General features: G+C 41.8%; 1 protein-coding gene across 1 annotated transcript in view; it reads right to left on the bottom strand.

The window, feature by feature from the left end:
- The window catches only part of PXYLP1 (2-phosphoxylose phosphatase 1), a 47,990-nt gene that overhangs the window by 10,747 nt on the left and 10,658 nt on the right, over positions 1-26,585 (bottom strand). The window contains exons 2-4 of the mRNA XM_071437470.1: positions 22,449-22,580; positions 1,880-2,041; positions 863-989 (exon numbers count right to left, since the gene is read on the bottom strand). Coding sequence (XP_071293571.1) covers positions 863-989; positions 1,880-2,041; positions 22,449-22,527 — 368 coding nt within the window. The 5' untranslated portion in view covers positions 22,528-22,580. The remainder of the gene's footprint in view (positions 1-862; positions 990-1,879; positions 2,042-22,448; positions 22,581-26,585) is intronic.

Raw genomic sequence — 26,585 nt, 5'->3', positions numbered from 1 at the left:
TCAAACAAGCCATGGCAAAGGTTGGGAAATTACATCATCACTGGGCTTTTCTAATGTTGTACACTATAATGCACCTGTATCAGTGAGTAGAATCTAAACAAACAAGGAAGGTTCTGCCACAAAGAGCAATTCAGATCAGATCTGCAGCTCAAAGTGATTCAGGTGTGAAAACAGTTTTCAGCAACCTACAAAGATATGGTGTTAGACAAAAGCACTACACTGAAACAGAAAGGAAAATGATGTTTTAGTGGCAGTTAGACACAAATAACTAACTTGTGACAGATCTAAACAGAGAGAGGTAACTACAGGAAAGGGGGAGTTGTCATTAACTTGTATTTTAACAGTTAAATGTACAACTCCCATTTTTTCCTGAATTTTACACAAATCATTAAGGTAAAGTTCTGATAGACTATATTTCTGAAGAGTAAAAGAAAAAATAAATACAAATATGGATAAATAAATACAAATATCTTATGGTAGTGCTGAACTGCCTGAGAGCTTTTTGTATTCAGGTGAAGAGAAGCATGAAGGGAAGTGATCATCTCAAACAATGCACTTACATTTTCAAAATGTAGAAACTTATCTAAGAGGAATGGCAACTTAAATATCCAACTAAATAGCTTTTGCTTTTTAAAGAAATATGAAGAACTTAGTCTGGTCTGAACTGGTAACATGCTATAGCTTTTGTTTCAAAGAAAACACTGTGCACCACTGATCCAGGGGTTGGTTTTTTAACCATGGCAATACACAATGGTCAGAAGTCACAGTGTACTTCAGGCTGCACAAATTGTTTCCTGAAGAGGAAAAAAAATATTCTCAAGCAAAAAAAGAGCTTAGTAAAGACAACCTCCAAGAATTTTACCTGCTGGGCACCAACATGCAGTCGATGTCAGGTCTCTTTGTCTTGGGAATGGCATACAGGGGGTACCTATCGCCGTGTCGAATCAGCACTTGAACTGACACCAGCTTAAAGTAATGAGGGGCATGACCTAAAGTGAAGAAAGGGAAAACAAGGGAAAAGAATTACCTATATCCACTTTCTTTAATACAAAAAGAAAGTAGGTATCATTAGCTTGACAGCATTGGTATTGAAATGAAAGAAAACACCCCTAGGGAATTACAATTTACCAATACAAACAAGATTTTACTTCAGATTGCAAGACAAGTTATACAAAACTGAGGCTCCTAGCATATCTCCACAGTACATCTGAAGTCCACCAACCACACAAAACACTACTCAAGCACAATAAGGTTATTCCACTTTCATAACACCTCTCTTCAGGTCCCCATCATAATAATGGATTTTGCAGCATGTCTAATCTGGATCTTTCTGACATACTACTTTGTGATTTATTTGATAACCATTAGTAGGATATGCTAATGAAGGGCTTCATTCAAACTTGCTGCAGCTGCTGTGGAGTAAAGAATGCAAATATGCCTTCTAGCTGACCATGTCTAATGGCTTGTAATTCCAAAATTAATTACTTCAGTGGGGTTTTCTTCCTGAATTCCAAGTCAACTCTTTGAAATGCAGCTGACGTGTAAGAAGAATTACAATTTCAAATATTAAATATCTATACCCCTCCCAACCCTTTCAGTTTTAGACCTATAGCTGACTAGTGGGTGGAGAGAACAATTTCCCAGTTTTAGACCTATAGCTGACTAGTGGGTGGACAGAACAATTTCCAAAAATCAAGACGGGAAAGGGGAAAGGGGAGAGCAGGTTTTGAATGATTTAATGTAACTCAGTGACCAGCTGGCATTTGCTCCACCTTCTCCAAGCAGCAATGAACTGCCAGTGCACAGAGCTCTCATTTCCAATAAGAGCACAAAGGAAGGAGCAGCTGAGCTGAGGTGTGCCCTCCCCAGCCCAGCTCACCCTCCATGCTGCGCTCGGCGATGCTGGGAACGTTGCAGTACACCTGGGCTTCATAAACGGGGTCTATGGCAGGGGGCTCCGTCAGCAAATCAGGCATTATTCTCTTCCTGCTCTTGGCATTCAACCCATCCTCCCTCACAGGGTTTGCTGGGATTAAGTGCACTGAAAGATACAAAACATACACCATACATCTTCAAGAGACTTGAGGGACATAGAGGATTATGACTTTTTAATCATTATTTTAAGTAATTATGCACAAAGATTATAGTTTCATGAAAGGATGTCTCTCAACAGTATGCAACAACTTCACTGTGATTTTTTTTTTCCTGGTTTACATAGCCCAGAAAAGCTCTTTAGCTAAGTCAATGCTTGGCTAAGACTTCAGGAGCAGACCCAGATGTAGAACAACTCTGAGTTTTGCACTCTTCTTGAAGCTGCTTTTTCTCTCAGTCTCTCAGTATGAATCACAGAAAAAGTGCCACCATAGGTCTGGCTGTCCCCCATAATTTTTATTGAAAAACTGACATTGAAGGACATCAGTAAAAGACACAGCACAGCTATGATGAGGGCAGTACAAACCACTGGGAAAACAAAGTAGTCAAGATTGAAGGACTGGATTATTCATCATTTTCCTCACTAATCCCTGTCCTTACATTGCCACCTTGTCAACCTTAAACAGTCTGGCTTATTCAAAAAAAAATAAAATAAATTTTAAAAAACCATAGAAAATATATTTCTTTGAATGAAACTGAGACTATACAAAAAAATATGAAACACAAAGAAATGCAGTAAACACATACAGAGGAGAGGTAACAGAAATATCACCACTAAGTCTTCTGACATGTAGATGAAAGTTGAAGCATATCTAAATGTAAGGCCAGAGTTGTAATGGCCTTGCCTTAATGTGAGAGCATCAGTGAGTCTTAATTTATGAGTCTAACCAGACTACACTTGTAATAACAAATGCCTCTATTCTATTCTATTCTATTCTATTCTATTCTATTCTATTCTATTCTATTCTATTCTATTCTATTCTCTGGAATTTTAATCAGAAGCTTTAGAGGTAGAAAAGAGGAGGAAAAATGTTCATATTTATAGCCCCTTAGTCTTCTATCTTGAGAGGAAAAAAAAAAAAGAAAGAACAGATGAGACAACAAATTTCAAAGCAAAACTTTACTAATTCTTCTGTGTCAGTTCCTCAGTTCCATCTTGACTCCCAGTTTCAATTTCAGAGGTGAATTTGTTCCACAATAAATAGTTATACAGACCAGGAAAACCAATGAAGACAGCAAACCAAAGCAAAACACACACAGATGTTATGAACACATAGCCAGTAATAAACACAGGCCCTTCATTCTTACACTACAATACATTACACTTCAAATATTTGATGTGGTCACTCTTTGTCTGCCAAAACCAGAACCCAAGCATTTTCCACAGCCTTGCTAGAGCTATTGACAAGGCCAATACCTGCCAAGTGCAGTGACTTGAAACTTTTCACTAAGCTGTTTCAGATTTTGCTTTCAGCTGTGTTTGGTGAGAATATTAAACTGCAATTTTGACTTTGAACACTTTAATTGTGGAGCTCAGCTGCCATTTCAGCCTTTATCTACCAGACTCAATTTTTAACCCCTTGCTTAGACTCACATGGTTATGAGAATTGCAAACCCCTGCCTAAGAAGTGGCAGTAACACAGAGCCTTGGCAGTAGCTGCCAGAGGCTGGGAACTCTGGGCTGTGCTGTGCACTTGCACTTGGGGTATAAACCTCAAACCCAAGCATGTCATACAACAGTGACTGGACTCTGCAAATAAACAGCACTACAGACAGCATCTGTCCACAGCACAAATTACAGGAACATTCTATTGGCCAAGGTTCCAAGCCAGCAAAGGTTACAGCAACAACTCCCAGCTTTCTGCAGCAATTCTCTCTAGAGCAACCCACAAACAACACAGCTACTGCTCCCTCATGTCACAGACTCAGAGCTGGCTCAAGTAGCTCAGGTCAGCTTAGACACAGAGTGTTTCAGCAGACAGGGGAAACCATACCCCAACAGCAAAAACTCCAAGGTAACTCTGATCCTAAATTTAAAAGCAAAATAAAGATCCTAATTTTTTCATCTAAGGCAGTTTTAACCACAAAAATCCTACAGATCCCATTTTTGTACTGAGACCACTAAGGGCAGATGCATACAGCAGCTTTTAAAATCAAGTGCCTATGACTCTTGAGGCCAAATACCTCTCTGCAGAAAGCAAGTCTCATTTCTAATCAAACTGGTTCAATAAATGCCATAACACTGCCAGACAAATTCAAGAATAAGGAAAAGCACTAAATCTTACAGAGAAGCATCTACTGTCTTTAAAATATTAAAAATAAAACTGAAGATTAAGAATAACATTGAACACTAAGAATAACATTGAATATTTAAAATAACACCTGCAGGACTGCCAGAACACATTTGCAATTTAAAAAGCAACTGAAAGAACATTTTTAAAGGTGACTCTTAAGTCAGTATGACTCAAAAATATTTTGTGGACTGGAAATGGACTCAGAGATTAGAAATATCAATAGTTCATGTCACAGTTGGTAAAACTTGTCCTTATTATACAGTGAATATGCTTGGCTTATACAAGGGAGAAGAAAAGATCTATGATAAGCAGTATTTGCTTTTAACACAGTGGAAATAACACATATTGGATGAAAATAATGGCAATCAATCAAATTACTTACTCAAACACATTGGTCATCTATTTAATGTAGCTAAATAGAAAAAGGAATTACATGAACTGGGCACCAGTCTCTGCAGTCTCCTAAAAATCTCCACCAGGTGCTTTTACATGAAAATAACAAGGATTTCAGAGTTGGGGGAACAGGGATAGGAGGGAGGAGGAGGAGGACAACAGGGAAGAATGACAACACAGCACCAAGGAGAGATGAATCCCAGCTGGAGCTGCCTTCCCATAGCTCAGCACAGTCACCCTCAAGATCCCACCCAGCCACACTGGTGCTCCTCAGCCCTTGTCAAAGCTCCTCAGAAGCTGCAACACTCCTGCAGCTTCAGAGCTTTGGGATGAAGATCCCAGGTAACACATCCTCCCTTTGTATTTCTGGCTGCTGAAACAACAGTGTATATTGAATATTTCTAATATTCAATTTTATTCTTAGTTGCTTCTCAATTATTTCCTCATCTCCTACCATTCCCTGGACATTGTTAGTGCCTCTTGTATTTATGATGTTCTCTCCTTTCTCCCTCCCTTCTCATTTCAAGTACTTGGCCTTCATGCTCCCTTGCTGTGCTCATTTATCCCACTTCTCCTCACACTCTCATCCTCTCCAGCTCCCTTTGCACAGAAGGCTCCATTTGGTCCTTCATTTTTGTACTCCCTGTCCCACACAGAGCAGTTCTCTAAAGCTCTTTGAAGAAGAGCTGACAGTCTCTCTGTATCCAAGTATTTCCCTGCTGAAATCCTCCCCTGCAGTGTCAATGCCACCTCTGTCTCCCCCATGGGTTTTCTGGTCTGTTTGTAAGGGACAAAAGTACAAACAGTATTGAACTGATACAGCTCAGAGAGGAAAAGAAAAAAATAAAAATAAACTTGAAAAATGAAGCTGAAATTTGTTCTTTTTTCCCATACTCGGTTCTGCTCTTCCAGCTGTAAATCATTACAAGGTCAGAACACTGCTACACAGTTTTCACATTGTTTTTTACAGCTTAGCAATATTTTATGTGAATTTCTCTATTAGTTCACAGTAACATGCACTCGCCCAAAACAGAAGTCTGCCAGTGTGCACATAGTCACACTTAAATCTATGATTAAGGGAGGTTTTGAGCAGGATTTTTCCACTGCTGTGCCCTTCAAAGCTCATGTTTCACTACAACAGGAATACAACAATGTAAACCAGAAATGTAACAGATGATTTTGATGTGCATTTAGCCCAACCAGAGCAGTTAATAAAATAGATCTGAAACATATTTCATCATCTAACTGGAACCCTTGCCAACACTGAAACTATAAAGTATATGGACATGTTATTACAGAGCTAGCTTGACAACAGAAAGGGAAAGAGAAAACATTTTTATTTCCCAATATTCATAAACTTATTTTTGTAACTAAAGAAGCTACATAAAAACTACTTTGAAACAACAATTTTGAAAAAGTTATAGCGAGGGGAAAAAGTAGTAAGTTACAGAAACAATAAAAGGAAAGCGCTCAATGCAACTCCTCCCAGAGTCCCACCAGGCTAAAATTGCTTGAAACACAAAGTAAATCTGAATACATGGGCTGGTATCAGGCAGGAGTAAGACCTGATGGAGCAGTCAAACAGCAGCTGCTGCCTTGTGAGACAGAGAGGCTCTGGTCACTCGAGATTACACCTCAATACTGCTGTAGAATCACTGCTTCAAGAATTCTTGCAGCTCTAAACTCAAATTATTAAGTCAACACAATTCAAAAGAATTAAAATCCAAATTCTGATACAAAGTTTAATTAGAAAAAAAACCTCCAGGAACTTTTTATTTAAATCCCACCTAAGAACCTGAAGAGCACATTCTAAAATGAACTCAACAGCTTGACTAAGAAATGTGTTTAACAAACCCAGCAGCATCTCAAACACTGTAAGGTTTTATTTCCAGTGTACATTAATTAGGACCAATTTAAAGAGCAAAAAGTTAATTGTATGACTTCCATACTCCCTCCCCCCCACCAAGTTCCTGAATGCCCAAAATATATAAACCCCCAAATATCAGAGAAGTAGCTTCCAAGCAAGAGGGACTCAGACGTGCTTTCAGTGGAATGATAACAATTCCTACACAGCAACTGGAAAAATAGCAAGTTTACCAAATCAGCTATTGTGCTCTGAAGCCCAAGCAGGAGGCCAGACACCCATTAGGGCTACAAAACTGACATGAATTTGACAGGATTCAGTACAGCAGAAAACCAAACACACAAAGTGCAATTCATGTAGAAAGAACACCAAATTCAACACTAAATCACTTCATTATCAATTTCCCTCCCTCCTGCAGTCCTACTTTCAGGCTGAGATACAAAAGGTAGCAACACTGTTTACCAAGAAGAAACACATTTATCCATGAAAAGGAATCAAGAATATTTACCTAAAATCAGAAAGACAGGCAATAAAACCCGTTTCCATTGCTGTTTTCCCTTATAGCTCCAAACAGCCTGAGAAGCAGCAGCACGAGCAGCCATGTTAGTCTCAATTTTCTGACTTAACAGAGAGCTGAAGTTTTCATCTTTTATAATACAGAAGGTCCTTTCAGCCCCATGCAAACATACTATTTAAAACAGTCAAATAGAAATGCAGCCACACAGCAGAAATGAAGAACAGCAAGCCCACTGTAAGGAACCTTCTGCTGACGGCTAAAGGAAAGCAAACGCACATTTGAGAGCACAAGAAGTTATTTATCCACTCACACCTTTCCCCCCACCCCTTTCTGCTCCTACCAGGGCAGTGAACAAGGCTGCCTAGCACAGAGCAGAACACTCAGGCTTCTCAAAGTCTGGTGATGAATGAGGACTCCACAGATTCATAGACTCATTAAGGCTGGAAAAGGCTTCTGAGATCACTGAATCCAATTGTCAACCCAGCACTGCTGTCTTCACCACTAAAACCTGGCCCCAAATGCCACATCCACACATTTTCCCTCAGATCAGTCTGCAGCTCCCCTGGCACAACTTGAGGCAATTTCCTCTTGTCCTGCTGCTTGATACCTGGGAGAGGAGACTGATGGGCACCTGGTCACAGCCTCCTGAAAGGAGGCTCTAGAGAGAGAGAGGTCCCCCTGAGCCTGCTTTTGTCCAGGTTAAACATCCCAGCTCCCAGCTCCTCTTCTAGCTGCTCTCTGAAAAAATGGAAGCTAGAACAGGAGTATTGTACAGAGGCAGGAATTCTTGAAAATAACATAGGTAGGGGGGAAAAGGTGAAGAAACACTCTGAAAAAAAAAAAGTGGAAAACAATCTGGAAGAAGCAGCTAAGGCACACATGGGCTGAAGAGCACATCCTGCAACACTGAAGGGACACAGGCAGTGGAGAAATGAAGCAAGCTGAGCACAGAGCTCTGACATCCTGTGACCCTGGCTATGAGCCTACAAGTCCCAGGTGTGATCCCTGCAAACCCCACCCTCACCCCCCAGGATCAGCCTTAGAGCTCTGCCTTGGACTGCAAATGCACATTTGGGTATTAATGAAGTTCAAACGTGCCTGTGTGACACACAACCCACCTTTCTCATTTTCTGCTTTTGCATTGCTAAATAAAGGCTTTGAGTGGCTCAAAGGTAAGATCTGTGTTAACAGCAAGGGCCTTCATCCATAATGCATAAGGCCACAATCACTAATGTGCTGTATGTGAATGGTGAGTAATCACACAAACAAAAAAAGGCTTATTAACCTCACACTGGTCAAACTATCAAGTACTATTCTAAAAAATAACCATAAAGGTCTTTTGAAAGGCTTTCTAAGCCTGTGAACACAAGTTTCTAACTTTAGATTTAGTATTTATATAAAATATAAATGGAGCTACTTAACTTTTACAGTCTTAAAATTTTCACTGGTTTTTAGTTTATTAGAATGTATAGCTTAATTAACAAAAAACCCCAGTAATTTTTACTTTACTACTTTTTCACCACAACTCTGCTTCCCCAAGCATTTGCCCTTCCATTTTCTCCGCTCCTTTTGTGTGTCCTGCCTGTTGAGGAGCAGGGGGAAAAGGGGTCCCTCAAGCACAGAGGTGCTCATGGGCAGCCACAGCCCCCTCTGCACTACAGAACAGCCTCTGAGCTTCAAGGTTTTCTTCCCACAGTGCTGCTAAATTCTCTGAGCACAATCACCAAGGAAATTAAAAAAGAGTGAAGGGAGCTATGGGGGAGGTGGGTAATAGAGAGAAAAACAGTGGGGAATGGAGGAGGGCACACACTTAAATTTAACCTGGAATAGCAACAATCAAATGCTCTGCTTTAACAAAACCCCGAGAAGACAAAGAAGGTTCCTTGGAGTGCAATTTGTCCACAATATTTCACCCTAACAGCTGTGTGCATTCCAAGGTGACACAGGTACAACCCTCAGAGTGCAGCTGTGGCAGGGCAGCAGAGGGGAGCCCTTCCCTCCTTACACACCTGAAATCCTGCCTGCCCCATCTCTGAAAATGGGTGATCCAACACAGATTCATCACAGCCTCAATAGGGAACAAGGCAGGAACTTCCAAGCTCATGGGATCGAGCCAAATGAGAGCAAGCAGAGACTCAGATCCCCTCTGAGTTTCCAACAGTTTGCAAACACTCAGCACCAGTGGTGAGTTATGGGCTGACATGTGCCCAGACCCATACACCTATTTAACCCACTCAATGTTATGACTACTGCTGCTGTTTTTCCCTCTGTAAAAGAAATCATAATAATTTAGAGACTTTTCAAGCAGTCTTACAGCACAGTTCTATTGCCAGCAGCCTACATGTCACATTCTAGGACAAACTTAAAAAAAAGAGTACTAAGGTGTAGCAACCAAGTAGCAGATATCATTGAATAAATATTCTTTTCATGGCAGTGTTTCTAATCAAAAGTGCTGAAAAATGCTTGCTACAGCAGCCTTGAACACCTGCACTTCATACTGCAGAGCCACACTTCTGCCATGGCCTTCAGCACAGCATATTTTGACACCAGAAATTAAAATCCACTAGAACAGTTCTATCGATCCTATCAAATAAACATGGACATCTCCCTTCCTACAGCAAAAAAACCTATTACCTTGGAAGACCATGAGGAATGCTGCAGCAGACTTGTGAAACAGAGCATCATATTTCAAATTCTTACAGAGAAATTTTAACCCGTCATGAGAAATTGATTAAATTCACTTAGTTGGGTGGATGAGGAGGGTGTGTGCCCATTTCAGTGCACTCATCTTTGTTGGGTAAATTTCTGCATTACTTGAGTCAATATCAGAAAAAATGCTGCTTTTAAAATTGTTACGTGCTATGTTTATATTTCCTCATGCAGTTCTTCAAACATCTTCAGTTTCATAGTGACAACACAGAATTAACAGTCCCATTTCCTCCCCCAATTCCTTCTTGTGATTTAATCAAGAAAAGAGGTGGATTTCCCTTTTCTTTTAGCCTTGCACACTCAGTCACCACAGAGCCTGAAGCACCAGGTCCCTTCTTGCCTTTCTCCTGGAGAATTCAGCTACAGCCACTCTCCATCCAAAACATGCTGGAGATGGGAGCAGGGCAGGCAACACGAGGAACCCTCTCCTCCAACTGCAAAAATACCCAGGGGAAATTTTAAATAAAATGCTGTTACTCTGTTCAAAGTGTAGGAAATGTAAGTTTTCTGAAGCATCCTGTATGTCCTAGGTTCACTGACAGAAAATGGGAACGCAGGGAATTTAGGAGGCTGCAGATGGAGCTCAGCTAACCCAGTGGAGGTCAGATCTGATGAAGGGGGAAGGAGGGTGAGCTCTAGAGTATTTAGATTTTTAATGTTTGGAAGAAAATCACAGACATTAGGACATAAGGAAAAAAAACTTCAAGACTTAAGTCTCTCCTGCCACACACAAACAAAATGGAAGCCTAGACACACACACCCCAGCATGAGTTTTCTCACCACAGTCCCTGCTTTCTCCCCAGAATAATAATATAACTGCAGCTACAACTGGTAAGTTCATCTTAGTTTTTCTAATCAATCCTGGTGTCATTTTCTTACATGAAATGCAACCAAAAGCTTATTCTTCAGTCTAATGCCACCTGAGTTTTCAGCCTTCTTAGTTTTCAGATCCCTGAAGTTTTCCACTGGAGATGCAAATGTTCCTGTGGACAACTGAGAGCGACTATAAATAGGCTGCTCTCCTCAGCTGCTTTTCACAGAGTTGGACAGAAATAGCCAACCCTCCTACCCCTTCCCAGGAGTGGGGCAAAGCCTACTTGTCTGCCTATTTTCTGCCTCACAAGCTGTGAACCTTCTTGAAAGGTTTTCTTCATTTTGGGGCATTTGCCCAAAGCAGACCTTGCCCATGGAGCCACAGCTCACAGGACTGACCCAGGGCCTTATTCCATATCAGAGTCAGGGCAAAAAACCAGATTTCAGTACTTGTGTGTTCATGCTCAAAGGTAAAATAGAATAACTACACACAACCACCATGCCTGGTAGCTTACCAGCTTTAAACACCAGTGCTGCAGGGAACAGGTTTCTTATTTCCAGCTGCATTAGCTGCATGGCTAGCAGATTTTTTTTTTACAAGGTTACAATCCAACTTACATGAGGAAAATAAATATGTTAAGAAAATCCTTTTTGCACCAAACACAACATGGCAGGCCTTGTACTCTTATGTTTGAGACCTAATTTAAGCAGATACATTAAATTACACAATGTGTGCTTGCATTTATAAAGTCCAGATGTGGCTCTGAAAAGAGCTTTATCATTTCAGGGGTTTCCCCCCGCCCCCCATTGTTTTTCACTGGACAATTCAGAAGGGCATATGGCACTGCTTAAACAGCTTCCAGGATTTTCAGCCTGACAGCAATAACACAGCAATGCTGACTGCAAATCTGAGCCTTTTCAAGCTCTAGAGATGACAATCATTTTCCACTTCTCCTCCCAAAGGGAAAAATTACTTGCTGCATTTTATCGTATTTTCCTACTACACTGAAACTCTACATGTAATGTTCACCACCAAATAGATTTATATTTTCATCAATTTAATATACTAATTTCTTTAAAATAAATACACATGCATGCTAAAGCTTTTCTTTCCCAGCATGTCACTAATTACCCACCATGGCTTGGCTCTGCACTTGGTCTGGGGGGAGTGGGGGAGGTTCCTATGAGGCACCCAGACAAACAGATGGATTTGCTGCTCTATAAACACATTGCTCAAGTCACATCGTGCTCCTTCTCCGGGTTGTTCAGTGACAAGATGCAAAAAGAGCCCAGCAGTGCTTGCAATGACACAATTATGTCAGTCCTGGGCCACCACAGCCTCAGTGGGACTGCCAAGTGAGAGGGGCAATAAACCACAGGCTCTGGACAAGTCCCTCCTATTGCTGAGAGCTGCCACATCTCATCATGCTGTGAGAAGACTTCATCTGTGCCAAATCAGTGTCCTGGGGGCCACCAAGCAAGGCTTAAATACACAAAGACTAAACAGGGGGGAATTGTGGCCTGAGCACGATTTTTATAAATACAGTAGATCCAGCCACTGCTGCTCATCCAACAAGAGTCACGAGCACTGCAGGAAGATTTTAAAGCACTGTCCTGCTTCTGTCTACAGAACTCAGCACCAGCTAAATGAACTAATCCAACTGAATTGTCCTGGAACAGATTTTCCAAACAGCTTTTATCAGCTGTGTTCAGAAACAGTTGGCAACTCTTCCCATTTCCATAGTATTGTCCCAAATTAAAGATCAACTGCTCTACACTGATATACACTGCACTGAGTGCTTCTGCCATCCTTTTCCAGGGGGTGGGGACCTTGGCTTTTAGTTTGGGGTTTGCTTGGTTTTTTCTTTCCTTTTGTCCTGTATGAGTCCCACAAATAGCGGAGTGGGAAGCTGTGCAGCAGCAATTGCAACATGACTGAAAAAAGGATGCTTGGCAGATTTCACACATGAACTGAACACCAACACAGCAGCCAAGAAGATTCAGCACAGCAGAAAAACACACAGCAAAAAGTATTTTCTCAGGAACACGGGCTACAAATCCTCAGGCTTCAGTGATCCTTTCATCCACAGCAGCTGGGCATGGTACAAAAACATATCCCATAAAGCAGAGTTCAAGATAGTTCAAGAGTTGCTGCTGTTCTGTTACCCAGCAATCTGCTGCTGACATGAGCTCTCCACAGCTGAAGCCCTGTGAGTGCTCCCTGCACAAAGGACAAGCATGCACTTCTCCTTTCTCTCAGCCTAGGTGCCTCTTTTCCTTAGGGCTCTCCCCAGACTAAGAACGGGGAGACTCAGTCTCCTCAGACTCATCCCAAAATGTCTTTGGACATTCAAGTCAACTGTCATTAGGATGTGTACTGGAACATCCAGAATCCCAAAATACACAGGGAAAACAAAGAAATAAAGAGACTTCAAACCATACCTTAGCTCTACCCACCACATCTTCACGAGTATTGATCCCCTGGTGTTAAAACACCAAGGCAGCAGCTTCTGGGCTGCTGCAAACTACATCAGCTCACTGGTAAGGGCCTCTCCTGACCTGTCCCTGCCCTCCCTGCAGCATCCCTGCCTCACACCTGGCTGGAGGCAGAGATCAAAGCTCTGCCAGCCCAAGGCACAGGGCACCACGCGCCTCATATGTTAATGGCATCAGTCAGACACAGCCCACAGACATCTGGCACTTCTCTACAGCACTGTCCTTCCAAGATAAAAAGCCTTACAAATTCAAATCAATATTTTCACTACTGCATTAAATTAGCACTTTTCTGTTTCACATCTAATCCCAACTGCTTTCTGTCCACAAAGTGACCTGCTCAGGGAAGTGATCTCAACACCATATGCCACTGCTTACCCAAGCCAAGCCAGCTCTCTTGTTTGTCCTTGTCAACACCAGGCCAAGGCACAGAAAGCTGCCATGGATTTGCCAGCAGCAAACCTCAAAACATATTTAATACAGTAGAACCTGACAGATTTTTGTGCTGGGGATGCCTTCCTTGACAGTCATTAATCTCAGGAGCTCAGAGCAATGCTCTCTGGATCAGAGAATTATTGGTATCTTTGGGACTCTTGCCATAAAACAGCTTAGGGGAAGACAGTGACTCTTATTTCTTGTCTTCATTCAGCATTAATGTGCACAGTTGGTAAACCCAAAATTACACCACATATGTTTCCAGCTCTTTTAATCCAGCCATCTCACAAAAGTAATGAAGAGAGATCACTTGAATTTTACAAGACTTGGTATTTCACTGCAGCAAGTCCACAAAAGCCCCAGTCTTTTAAATACAAACTACTTAGACCCTGCCTCATTTAAAATAAACCACAATGCCATTTAGTATGTACAAGCACTGCTTTGCTCTCACAGAGTGAGCTTTGAAAAGCCAGAAGGGAACTAATTTTGGGAACAGAGATTATTTTATTAGAAAAAACAAAAGGCAATAAAAAACTGCCCCTAGGCATTAAAATCTTCAAAATCAGTGCAGTTTGAGACACTTCATTAATCACAGAAACTCCACATGCCCAAGAACACACAATAAATTTTTCAAAAATCTTTACAGTCAAGCGACAAGACACTTTGGATTAAGTCAGTCACTGTATCATTTCAGCAATGATATTCCTGCAAAAGCACAGAGAAATGAACAAAACTGCCTGAAAGACAACTCACAAGAGAAAAATTAAAAGGACTAAGGAGAAACATGAACAACTGTATGAAGCATATTAAGCACCTCTCTTTCAGACACACACAGTGGAACCAGCACATCCATAAACCCCAATGGTTTTCATTTGCAGCAGCACAGTGGGGATTAAGGCAAGAACAAAGGACAGCTCAGAGAAACAAACCTATCATCAAACATGAAGTTTAAGTAGCCCTCCATGCTTTTCAGAAGACTGCACATGGCCTAGAAAGAGGGAAAGCACAACCTGCAAACCCAGTGATATTAAAGTAGTTTTCCTGATACTGTCCTGTTGAAACTCTGCTCACTGAACAAGGAGAGAAGGGAAATTTGAGTCAGAATATTCTCTGATGAAGATGCAGAACCCAAATCTCAAACAAAGGACAGCAAATTATTAAAGTATGATGAACTCATTTGCAATTAATGGATAACATTGTCCTAAAATCTTCGGTAAAAGTAAAATAAGAGAGATAAAGCTAATAAAGTGTCAGTGATTGTGAATTCTCAGAAAACTGTTCAAAAATCAGAGTGGTCAGCAAAAGATTAACAAAAGACTCTTACTAAAACAAAGCTTAAGACATCCAGGTTTTGTTTTGATGTCACCATCTTTGCAAAACGTGAGTAAAACAGGAGTACAAGGGAAAGCAGCCCTGTAGCAAGGGGATGATCAGCTGAGAAATTGCTTATGGAAAGAGCCAACTTCAGGGATTAGAGTCACTGCCCAGTGCCCAGCCAGCCCCAGGAGAACACCCAGCAGGGAGGGCAGAACCACACACAGGTGAGCTCTGCCTTGGCTGCCTCACCCACAGGTGAGCAAAGCCCAGAGCCCTTCTCCCAGAGAGCCCTGGCAGTCAGGGCTGGGCAGGGGCCCCACTCTGCCATCAGTTATCCTGGAAACCCCAAACAAGAGCCAGAATGCAAACCCCACTCTGCCATCAGCTATCCTGAAAACCCCAAACAAGAGCCAGAATGCAAACCCCACTCTGCCATCAGTTATCCTGGAAACCCCAAACAAGAGCCAGAATGCAAACCCCACTCTGCCATCAGCTATCCTGGAAACCCCAAACAAGAGCCAGAATGCAAACCCCACACTGCCATCAGTTATCCTGAAAACCCCAAACAAGAGCCAGAATGCAAACCCCACCCTGCCATCAGCTATCCTGAAAACCCCAAACAAGAGCCAGAATGCAAACCCCACACTGCATTCTGCTATCCTGGAAACCCCAAACAAGAGCCAGAATGCAAACCCCACAGAGAGGGGCCATGCTCCTGGGAGAACTGAGGCTTTACACTGTGCAGATTTCACCTGTGTGAGCTAACTCTCACTCACCATTTATACAGAATGGAACAGCTGCACATTAAAACAATACTCTCCTTCTGCTATTTCTACAAACAAAATAGGGTGAATATCCAAATTTAAAAACAATGTTTCAGTTGTTAAAACATAGTTTAGTATACAAGTAACATATGGAAAAATCCTAGGAATAATTTTATTTTATTTAAAAGACAAACATGCCATTCTCAAACATGCCTGCAGTGACCTGTAAGGCAGCCAGACTCTACGTTCAAGAGCTGTGAAAAAGGAAAGGCAGAGAACTGGTTTAATGACAAAATAGAATTTGCTAATATATAAATAAATCAATCACCTGACCTACCACTACACAATCAACTGCATAATAGCCATCAAACATGTGCCTTAACACTTCATATTAATTCTGCTACAATACAGTCCAACTAACCACATCTGTATTTACAGTTAGCTCTCTTCATTTGTTGCTAAAATACACAGAGCCTTGGATTTATTATTTGTGGGTCGTTTTTCCCTTTAATCTTAAATTCAGATTAAATTAGCACTTCTGAAGAGCGAAACCCAGAGAGATTTCTCATGAGTGGAAAATTTGCCATGCTTATGAGCTTGAAGGCAAAATTCATGAAGGGAGGTATCTGTTCTCCTTTTAATTTCATATGCTGGTAACACATGACAAAAACAAGTTCTCTACATCAAGAATTCTAAAGCTGTGGGTTTTTAAATAGAGTTACTTGGATACACCAGCAAAATGCAATCCCCACCTGAGCAGCCACTGCCCCAGGGCTCTGGCTCCCAGCAGGGGCTGCAGGAAGCCTTGCTGAGATCTCAGGCTAAACCCCAAACACCTCAGTGCTGCACATGATGCCCACACTGTCCTCAAGTAAGAGCTGCTGGCAAAGCTCAAGCCAACAAAATAAAACTCTTTGCTTTTCTCTGTGGAAAATCCCAATTTCTGTTTCCAGTGACTCATCTTTAAAACCAAAACCTCCAGCGTGAAACCAAATGACAGAAAGTAGAGGGAAATTATTACTGGAGCAGCAAAATGTCCCTTCCAGACATGCTGATACACCAACACCCGAGCATGACCCATCGAGGCAGAGAAAGTATTTTTTAAAAACTCCCAAAAACCCATAAAACAGCTCTCCACACTTTACATGGGAACCAGCACCCTGCTGGGGCAGTGGCCAACATCCTAAAAAGCAGTGGCAGTCACCAAAATCCTTTTTATCAAAAGGCAAGCCTAAGCCACTGATCAAAGTATCCAAGGATGTAGGAAAACAAACTCTAAACCAGAAGAGAAGCTCCATGGGCAAGAGCTGCCTGAGAGCCAGAGCCCTCAGAAGGACAGTCTGGAATGGATGTCAGCCACAGGGTTATAAAAAACAACCCTGTAGAAAGGGATGCTTTCCCACTATCATTTTAGTCCTCTTCTCTTAACTGTTACTTTTTTCCTTAGGCTTTCAGTAAATACGGAAAAAAATTAAACCAAAAAGTATTTACTTCATGGAAAAATTAATTTCCGTGCCTTTGATTACAGAGTAAAAAAACCATTGTCAAGCAAATTCTACAGAGTGTACACATGGCATTCTAAGAGACAGCTTTTAAATTGCCTTTCCATTTCGTTCAGCCAAGGTTTATTCAAGGAGTCCCACCTTGAGGCTTCTGCTGCCAGTCACAGATGTTTCTCATGAATGTCATGAAAGGCCTGTGTTTGCCCAGTAATTGGGTTCTCAGGTACCAATCTCTGGAGCAAAAAGAAGGCTGCTCTTCAGACCTGCTTGTAAACTCCTGTTCCTGAGCTGACCTAAGGGCTCACCAATGCAATTAACATTGACAGGGTCCTAAATTCTGTCTCACCTCCTTAGTTGGAGGCTGCAGGACCACAGCTGAATTCTGACACATCCTTTGGATGCAGGTGCATCCTCTGTCCCTGAACTGCAAGAGTTGCCCCCAGCCACTGCTTTTACCTTCCCTTTGCACTGCTCCAGGCAGTCACACAGCACAGAGCAGGAACAAAGACCTCAGCCACTGCAACCTCTTCTTCTGGCAAAAAAAGAATGAAGTATCCCTACATATATTCTGTGTTTGTACAGAAGGAAACTGCCCAGTTTTAGTCAACAGCATTATAGATAATATTTACAGAGACAAAAATACACAGTCTAGAACAGCTCATCTTTCCACTCTGCAGTTTTTCTGATAAAGTGAAACACTGAAAACTCCAGATAAAAACAAGATAATTACATTTTAGAACAGCCTTAACTGACAAGTCTATCAAAACCAGCTCTCCTTTTGTCTGTAATGCTGAAGTTTTAAATTGTTTTACAACCGTGCCCATTTAAATAAACAAGGAAGAGAAAAATAAAAACATATGTGGACTAATCAACACTATAAGAAAAATACTTCTCCACTATTTTCTGTAGATCTGGCCCCAAACATAAAACAAGAGGGAAACAATGACAATTCCTAATAAAACTTTAATCTGCCAGTCATATTTGGTTTGGAAGTCAACCAGTTTCCCAATCCAATAGGCTTCCCAAACAAAAATGTTCCATTGATATAATTATCCATTAGAGACATCAGAGTATTTTTCTAGCCAGCACTGGAACATTTCTTTCATGTTAACTTTTAACACTGTCATTTTCCTACATTATGTAAAAATTCAAACAAGTACAAAATCCAGTGGCATTTGCCATTAAGGAGAGGTTCCCTCTATTGCAGATTTCTCCAAGTTTAACTCTGTACAATGCATTAATAGCAAAACTGAATTTGAGGGGACATCTGGCCCCAGCCTTTTGTTTTGAAGTCCAGGCCACACAATTATATTAAAGATGCCTAGAACTGTTAAGGCTTGTACCTTTCCAGCAAGTATAAACTCCTTGTTAAAAGTCTTCTATGTGCCTACTACAAATGGTAACCAAATCTGACAAAACTATGAATAGGTATTAAAATATCCTAGTCAATTTTCAAATGTGTCTCAAATGCATTTCTGTCATCATCCACCAGGAATATTCAGGAAAAAAAAAAAAAAAGATGTGGCATTATTTATCTCAATAAACACACAGAGCTTGAAAACAGTAGGACTTCCTGAAGCCAGCTCCCCTGCCCTACTGCTCCTTGTGAAATTCCCAGGAAAGCAGCAAGCCCCATAGGCAGACAAAGCTCAACACAGCCCCTGGGCCTTTTGCTCCTGTCCAAGGACAGGAGGAGCAGAACCAGCCAAGGGCCCCACTGCCCAAGATGTACAGGACAGAGGATCCTGGCAGGAAGGATTGTGTCTCACAGGAGCCACAGCACCACATCACCTTGAAGAATGACTGTTATAGTTTAAAAGGAGTCCCCAGCTGTGCAGCAATCTGCTTACACGTCTCCTCCTAGCCAGGGTGAGGAGATGAAGGAATTGCAGCTGGGATTTGCTGCAGCCAGCCAAGCCAGCACACACATGTGACAAACACAAACCAAGTGCTCCAGGAGCTGCCTGGCCCACCCTGGGACAGAGTGAGGGCAGCTCCTGAGCCGGCTCCTGGCCAGCTGCTCCATGTCCATCCTCAGACTGCTGATGGGAGAGAACACCTCTAGCTCTCAGAGCTGTTCAGAGAGCCTTTGGGGGAAGTTTTCTCCATGATCTACCCTGTGAGTTGAGCTGTGAGTGTCCACAGAAAGCATCGGCCTTGTGGTGAAAACAGCACAGGAAAGCAGAATACAGAACTCAGAAACCATAAGAGAAAAGAAAGGGACCAAGAACAACCAAACATCACAACGGGGGACAGAGTTTTTTATCAGTCCTGGGTTCATCCCCAGCTACCAACACTGAAGATTCTGAGGTTCTGCCCTGGTTGTTTTCCCCAGCACTTTTCTCCTTGTGTCTGAACTCGAGATGTGACAGCTATTAGCTCTGGAACAAGTGCCTCAGGAGTTTGTCTTACAAGCAAGGACAGACTGACTGGGACTGCTCACACGACCACCCACCATCTCCACCCCATGGTGGCTGCAGAAATCACTGCTCACAAAACAGTTCCAGGTCCTTCCCAGCACAGCACATTAAAGTCAACCAGCATCCTTTTCTGTTTGACTGGGTGGCAAACTGCTGCAAGCAATTCCTGAACCCTCACAGCTGAAGCAGGAGCCAGACTGTGACCTTGTCAGCCAGCCCAGTGTGGGCTGTTTGTAATATTGAATCAGAACCTACAGAAAAACAGCTGAGCTTGCCCTTTACTACTCCCTTTGCCTCAGTCAGCTAAAATTCACAAGTCTGGCTTCAAATGCCACAGTTCCACATGTGGATATGAGGGATAAAATATCAAGCACTTACAGGAGTTATGCTCTGCTCTAAAGAAGAAGTTTGAAAATAGAAGATATGTACCACTTGTATAAGTATACATTTAGTGTTACTGTTTTGCTTTTATAAACAAATTTATGACAGAAAGGAACAGACATTTTAAACATTTCATGCTCAGAAAAGCAGTAGCATATTTTAAAATTACCAGCCCTCCTCCACAAAGCTGTGCACAGCTTGCTAACAGAGATTCACAATCTCACAACAGCATAAAACATTCATTTCCACTCCAAATGCTTCAGGAGGTACCTCCCTTCTAACAAAACAAAATAAATCAGTGGCTTGGGCATTTTCCTGAGTCTAAATGTATAAACACTCATTTTCATTCCACGAACATAAACCATATTATCAATAATTTAGGCTGGAAAAGATCTCTAAGATCAACACCAACCATTAACCCAGCACCACTGTGTTCACCACCAAACCATGGCCCCAAGTGCCACATCTACATGTCTTTGAGATTCCTCCAGGGATGGTGGCTCCACCACTGCCCTGAGCAGGCTGTTCAATGCCAAACCACACCTCTGGTGAAGACATTTTTCCTAATACTCAATATAAACCTCCCCTAGCACAACTTGAGACTATTTCCTCTTGTCCTGGAAGAAAAGACTGATCCCCACCTCCTTTTGGGTACAACCTCCTTTTGGGTAGTTGTAGAGAGTGATAAAATCCCCCTGAGCCCCCTTTTCTCCAGCCCTCAGCTCCCAGCTGCCTCAGCCACTCCTCACCAGACTTGTGCTCCAGACCCTGCACCAGCTCCACTGGGGAATTGCTCCAGATCTCAGTTTCTGCCTTGTCATGAGGGGCCTGTAGCAGAATGCTCTGCCTAAGTGGGGGTAAAACAGCTCAAATTTTACATATTTGAAAGAAGTTGTAAGTGCTGGATGGAGGAGAGGTTCATGCTAATTTTGGTGTTGAAGAAAGCTGAGACCAGCCAGACTTACCCATCTCAAAGTTCCACAGTTATTCTGAGGATGTGAAAAATCAGTGTTTCCTGACAGAAACAGGCACTGATGAGGCTGTGACAAAGTTCCTGATAAAACAACAAGTGCTAGCACTTCACCTGAAGCTGCAGGGTGCCCAGCTGGCACAGCTCACCTAGAAGCACAAGGAGATCTAAAAAGTTTTTGGTTTTGCTGTGGAGATGGACTTTGCTCCAAGTTTGGACTAATTGCTCTAGATCCTGAAGCTGGCAGAAGTTAAAGTATCAGGCTACCTGGATGTCTTGGCTCCCAGCAGACTGTCCTGCAGTTCTCATGGTGTAAAGGTCTCTCTATCAGTGTTGGTATTGGCACTGAGCTCCACCTTGGCTGCTTCCAGCAGCTTACATGCTTTTTAAAGCTCTTCTCAAACATCCTTATCTCTAGCAGAAATGTTATGTTCTAATTAAGCAGAAAATCATTTTATCTTTAGATGAAATGTGATTCACTCTCCTAAATGCCTACCTCCTCATCTCTAAATAAAACTCATTTAGTTAACAATTCAGTTTCATGTTTCAGCTGCAGCTCCTCCAGGACCTTCACCCTATGCACAATTCACAACCAACCCTACAGCATCAAGGGCAGAGCTATAATGAGCCAAAAGGGCAAAACAAGCTGCAATCAGACCCCTGGCTGGTGCCAAGAGGAGGCTGAAAAAGCAATTCAGAGCCACAGGTCCCTTAATGACATGCAGATGAGTTTAAGCACACTAAAATAACAACAGAACACCACAAAGTTTCTTTCATCTTCTCTCCCTCCCTTTTTTGAAATTGTCTGTCATGTACAAAAGACACATTCTAATTCTAATGTAACCTTTTGGGTTTGGGGGTTTTTACACTGCACAGAAAAAAGCACAGCCCAGAGGACTGTGCTCAGTAATTCACAATGAACGATGACAAGAACAACAAAGAATGTTATCCTATCCTGTGGGCTGTACTTTTACTTGCCTTCTGACAGCACCTCACTACATTGCTGTGCATTAACTGGTACAGACCACATGATCCCAAAGCATGGCTTTAGCTGTAAATGTTCTCTCTGCTGCAGCAGGTGATAACAGGCCCAGGGCACAGCGCCCATCTGTCACCTGCACTGCCCCTCTGAGGCACAACACAATTCATCTGCTCTTGAACAAACCACCCACTTCTGATGAACCAATCCAACTGCCTGAAGTTCCCTGATGGGAGGGTACAAACCAGGAGAAGTTCCAGCACTCAAACCTCTCAGAGCAGTTTCCTAAATCCCATCTGGTCTGATGCAATGTAAAATTGGAATTGCAGCAGTTTTCACTCCAATGTCGTTTGCCTACTTTCATGGAAGGATTCAATCACACTCAATTACTTAACTGCACTACAAAATGCAGTTTGTTTTTTTTTTAATACAGTAGCCTGATTTGAACTCTCTAGATTATATAGATTCCTACACAGCACACAAAACTGTTTCTTACTTTTTTGGAAAACAAGCAAACAAAAATAATTACAAACAAACAAAAAAACCCCAAAATAAACCCCAAGAATTTCAATAAAGAAAGAATGCTTAAACAACATGTAATCATGGAAATATTTAAACAGACCTATAGAGCACCATATGTGGAAAACAAACATGAGGACACTTACAGAATTGCAGACTGAGGCTCAGAAAGGCTAACAAGGCTGCCAAGGCCAGCAAGAACAGAAAGCGGTTTCGGAAAAGCATTATTATTCACTCTGCTCACTCCTCATGGCTTCATCTTCAGATATCTGTGGTTCCTGCAAACAACAAAATAGAGGCAAATAGATATTTTACATGTGGAAGCATCAGTTATTCTATAAAGTCAAGAACACAAGGCAATTCAAATTGGCAACAAGAGAATGGAGAAGTGGCCTTCACCCTAACAATAGGATTAACTGTATTTCCACAACAAAACTTTCAGGTAAATAAAAAAGATTTCTATTTTCCATAAAATTAAGCTTGCTCCTACTAACACAGGGTTAATACTCACATTCACAATTCTTAAGATAGAGTAATAAAAGCTGTCAGTCCCACTACACAGTAAACAAAATTTAATAACGCCTCAGCGGTTGTTAGTCATTGCAAAAATAAAATACAAAAAAAAAAAACCAAGCCCTCTCCTGAAAACATCCAAACACATTTTTCCTTGCAAAATGACATTCTGAAGAGTATAGAATTTGCTCAAGTGCCCTGTTTTCACAGATGTACGTTCTCCTGTGGAAAACTGCTCTAAATAAGTATGAGAAGGGGTTGCTCTCCCCCTTTACATGCCTTTTCCTTCTTTTTTAAACAACCAGCTGCTCTTATGTGCAAGAGATGCCTCCTCCTAGCACTGAGAGTGTGCTGCAGGAAATTGGTTAGTCTTGAAAGAACTCTTCTGAGATTCCCAGATCCTTTGAACTGAGTTCTGTTTATGACAGAACATTCAAACCTGTTGACAGAAAGTAACTTTTTTTCCCCTCCACTGTTTCTTTTTGCCCCAGAACTTATTTCCTCACAGAAAGAGGCCTCTCTTTATTTTTCCTGCTTTTGAGAGTGACAAGTCTTACATACACATGTAATTAATACATATTTGCTTACCAAAACTCTTCTGGACTCCACAAATGAACCATCTTAGATTTTAATCTCTGAGTGCTGATAAAACCACAACCTCAAAATCCTGATTTTTTTTTCTACACCATTCCCTTCCTCTCCAATTAATTTTCTTAGCGGTATTTAAAAAGGTCTCAGGAACCACTGAACTTATTTTATCCACTGGGGCTGGCATTGAAAAGAGTTGTGTGATTGCAGTAAGTGAAATCCATTATACACATACATTTTGCAGGACTGAGGTCTTTCCAACTCATTTTACTTGGACAACTACCTTTACAGCTTTTGGAAACTGTGGAAAAATGGAAAGATCTGGAGATTCTGAGAAGCAAGAAACCAGAGTCATTACAGTATTTTTCCCAAAGGCTAACAGCACCATAAATGGCATGTGCAAGCAGTAATAAAAATAAAGTAAAAAGAGAGGGAGGGGGAAAGCTGGAAGGAACAATTTTCAACAGTTCTCAATTTCAAAAAATCATAGCTTATCCTGGAACATCCTAGTGAAGGGCAGGCAGAAGCAAAACTGAACTACACACTGCAATTCAACAAAGCTGTGAAGGATAGAAGGTAAAAGGATTAGTGTACGTCAAACACCAGGAGAGAATAAAGCAGTTCAACCAAACAGATGGGACAACAGAAGGAACCACAGGAAAAAGCAAAAAATAGACTTAGCAGGAAGGAGAAGGTAAAATCTTTTAAAAAGCTCTCAGGAACAAGAGGTCTTGTGCACAGTCTACACAGATTAATACTGTTGTTGCACAAAATAAAGCTGCCACAAAAAAGAAAAATTAAAGACTGAAAAATAGGAGATCTTACACACTTCATATTAGCAAAATGTTTTCCTGAGTAAGCTTAATGAGCTTTAAGCCTTAATTGCAAGATCATTTCACATCGAGTGTGAAAGGCATCATTCAAGAAATTACAAAGTGGAAAGATTTTTCTTTTGAATACACTTTGGCTTGCTAACAAATTAAAAGCTGCTCTGTTGTGACTTATGAGGCATAGGAACAGCTCCTGCTGAGAAGCTGTTAATTAAAAGCCTGTCAACACAATTTGCCATCAGCTCCTCCTCGGCAAGAAGCTGCAGGGAAGCAGGTGAAGGGATGTGAGACAATCCTGGAGCCTCTGCTCCTCCAGGCTGGCACACGAGGAGTGCAACAACCATTGTGGGCACTCACTGAAGGGAGCATTGCTAAGCTAAAAATGATAAAACAAAGCATGGAGGGGGGAGAAATGAAAGCAAACCAACCTTATCTTCCCACAAAACTATTCTTACATGCAGATGAAACAAAACAAACCACAGAGCAGAACACAGCTGGGGGGTGCAGGACAGACTATCAGAGAGCAGGAGCAGTGCAGAGCATCCCCTGCTAACCTGGCATTCAGGCACTGCTGATCCTCATCTGTTTACCCAGACAGAGTGCAGGCCCTGCTCAGCCCCAGCATCTCCACACCAGGAAGGGATGGCTCCATCCACAGCAAGGGCTATCCCACAGCAGCTGACAGCAGCTCCTGCCTGGCTCCAGAAATGTGGTTCAGAGCCAAGGAAGCACCCACTGCTTTTGGAGGGCACTGAGCACCACAGTGAGGTGGCACTCAGTGCCAGGAGCAGCAGCTCCTGCCCAAAATGCAGTGATTGATGCTCATCTCTGAGATAGGGAGGTTTAGATTGGATATTCGGGAAAATTTCTTCAGAGGCTGCCCAGGGCAGTCAGTGGTGGAGGCAGCATCCCTGGAGGGATTCAACAGACCTGTGCATGTGGTGCTCAGGGACAGGGTTTGCTGGTGGCTTTGGCAGTGCTGGGGGACGGTTGGACTTGACCTTTTCCAACCTAAACAATTCCACAATTCTGTTTCTATGAATGCAGTACTTGATAAAGGTGACTTTAACAACTCCAAACATTTCAGTCACACTAATTTTAAATGTGGCACACTTAGACAGTTTAGAAAATCATAAGGATAGTCATTAATAAAGCATCCTACATTGAAATGCAGGTAAGTAAAAGGCTCCTTCTCAGTCACCTTTTGCAGCATACCTACCTACATACCTATCCAGAGAATGGAACTTTTCCTTTTAAACACAATCCAAAATCTCAACTCATCAAAACATGCCAGAATGGCTCACAGCACTCAGAGCACCCTCAGTATTTACCCAACCTCACACAAGTGCTGGTGGAAGGTGTTATTGCATGCTCACACAAAGGTAAAAACAGCCTTATGGTGAAGGGCAGCCCAGGGAGTCAGGAAAAATTATTAACTACCCAGAAATGCTGGGAGAGAGGCAGGAGCCTGCAGCACTAACCTACATTCTGCTCAGCACTGGAGGGGCACTGCCAGCCAGGGCATCACACAGAACCTCCCCTGGCAGCACCAGCAACTCAGCAAACCAGAGACAAGGCATTTCCAGACTGGCTACACTTCTTTTGTTTAAGTCAGGCCCTGAAAATAACTTTACATCAATGCTTTCAAAGCACTTGTGAGATTATATGAGACACTAAACCAGCACTGCCAAACTCCTGTGCCAATTGACTGATGCTGTTACATCCTCTAAATCACCAGCATCATCTATAATACAAACCTACTCCCCAGCATGAAGCATAAGCACAGAATTATACTGACTCACCATGACAGCTTAAATGAGTTTACTTGATTAAAACAGCATGTCTCCATAAATAATCAATAGTACTCCTCAAAGTCTGCCTCAATAAAATTACTGTATTTATCTGATGTGCTGCATCAAAATGACATTGTCTACTGAAACATAAGATGGCAAAAGTGGTCACAATGAAAAAACCAGCAAAGACAAATGGAGACTTTGCCCCAAAAGGAAGGCAATGTTCAGTCTGTAAATAACTATGTGCCAAAGACAGATAAAAAGTGTATTTTGGAGGAAGCTTATAGAGTGTGGGAGGAAGAACAAGAAGCCCACAGACAAGATAAGGTTGATTTGGAGTAACATTCATAGGCAGTTTTAGAACAGGTCACAGAATGACAGAGGGACCCACCCATTAGTCTGATATCTCTACACTGCATAAGAGATTTTAACTATCATTTCTTTTTGATCTATCTTTTGCCTTTCATTTGCATCTGTAGGCTTACTTTTTGACAAAGCCTGTTTTGAAGGCATCTGAAATAAAGGTGACAACTCCTGATCAGTTATAATGAAAAGTTCT

This window comes from Agelaius tricolor, unplaced genomic scaffold, assembly GCF_023055355.1.
Source record: "Agelaius tricolor isolate 1412-34295 unplaced genomic scaffold, bAgeTri1.0.p SCAF_12, whole genome shotgun sequence".
NCBI lineage: Eukaryota > Metazoa > Chordata > Aves > Passeriformes > Icteridae > Agelaius > Agelaius tricolor.
The sequence above is the reverse complement of the archived record's forward strand: the minus strand, read 5'-3'. Positions and strand labels throughout refer to the sequence as shown.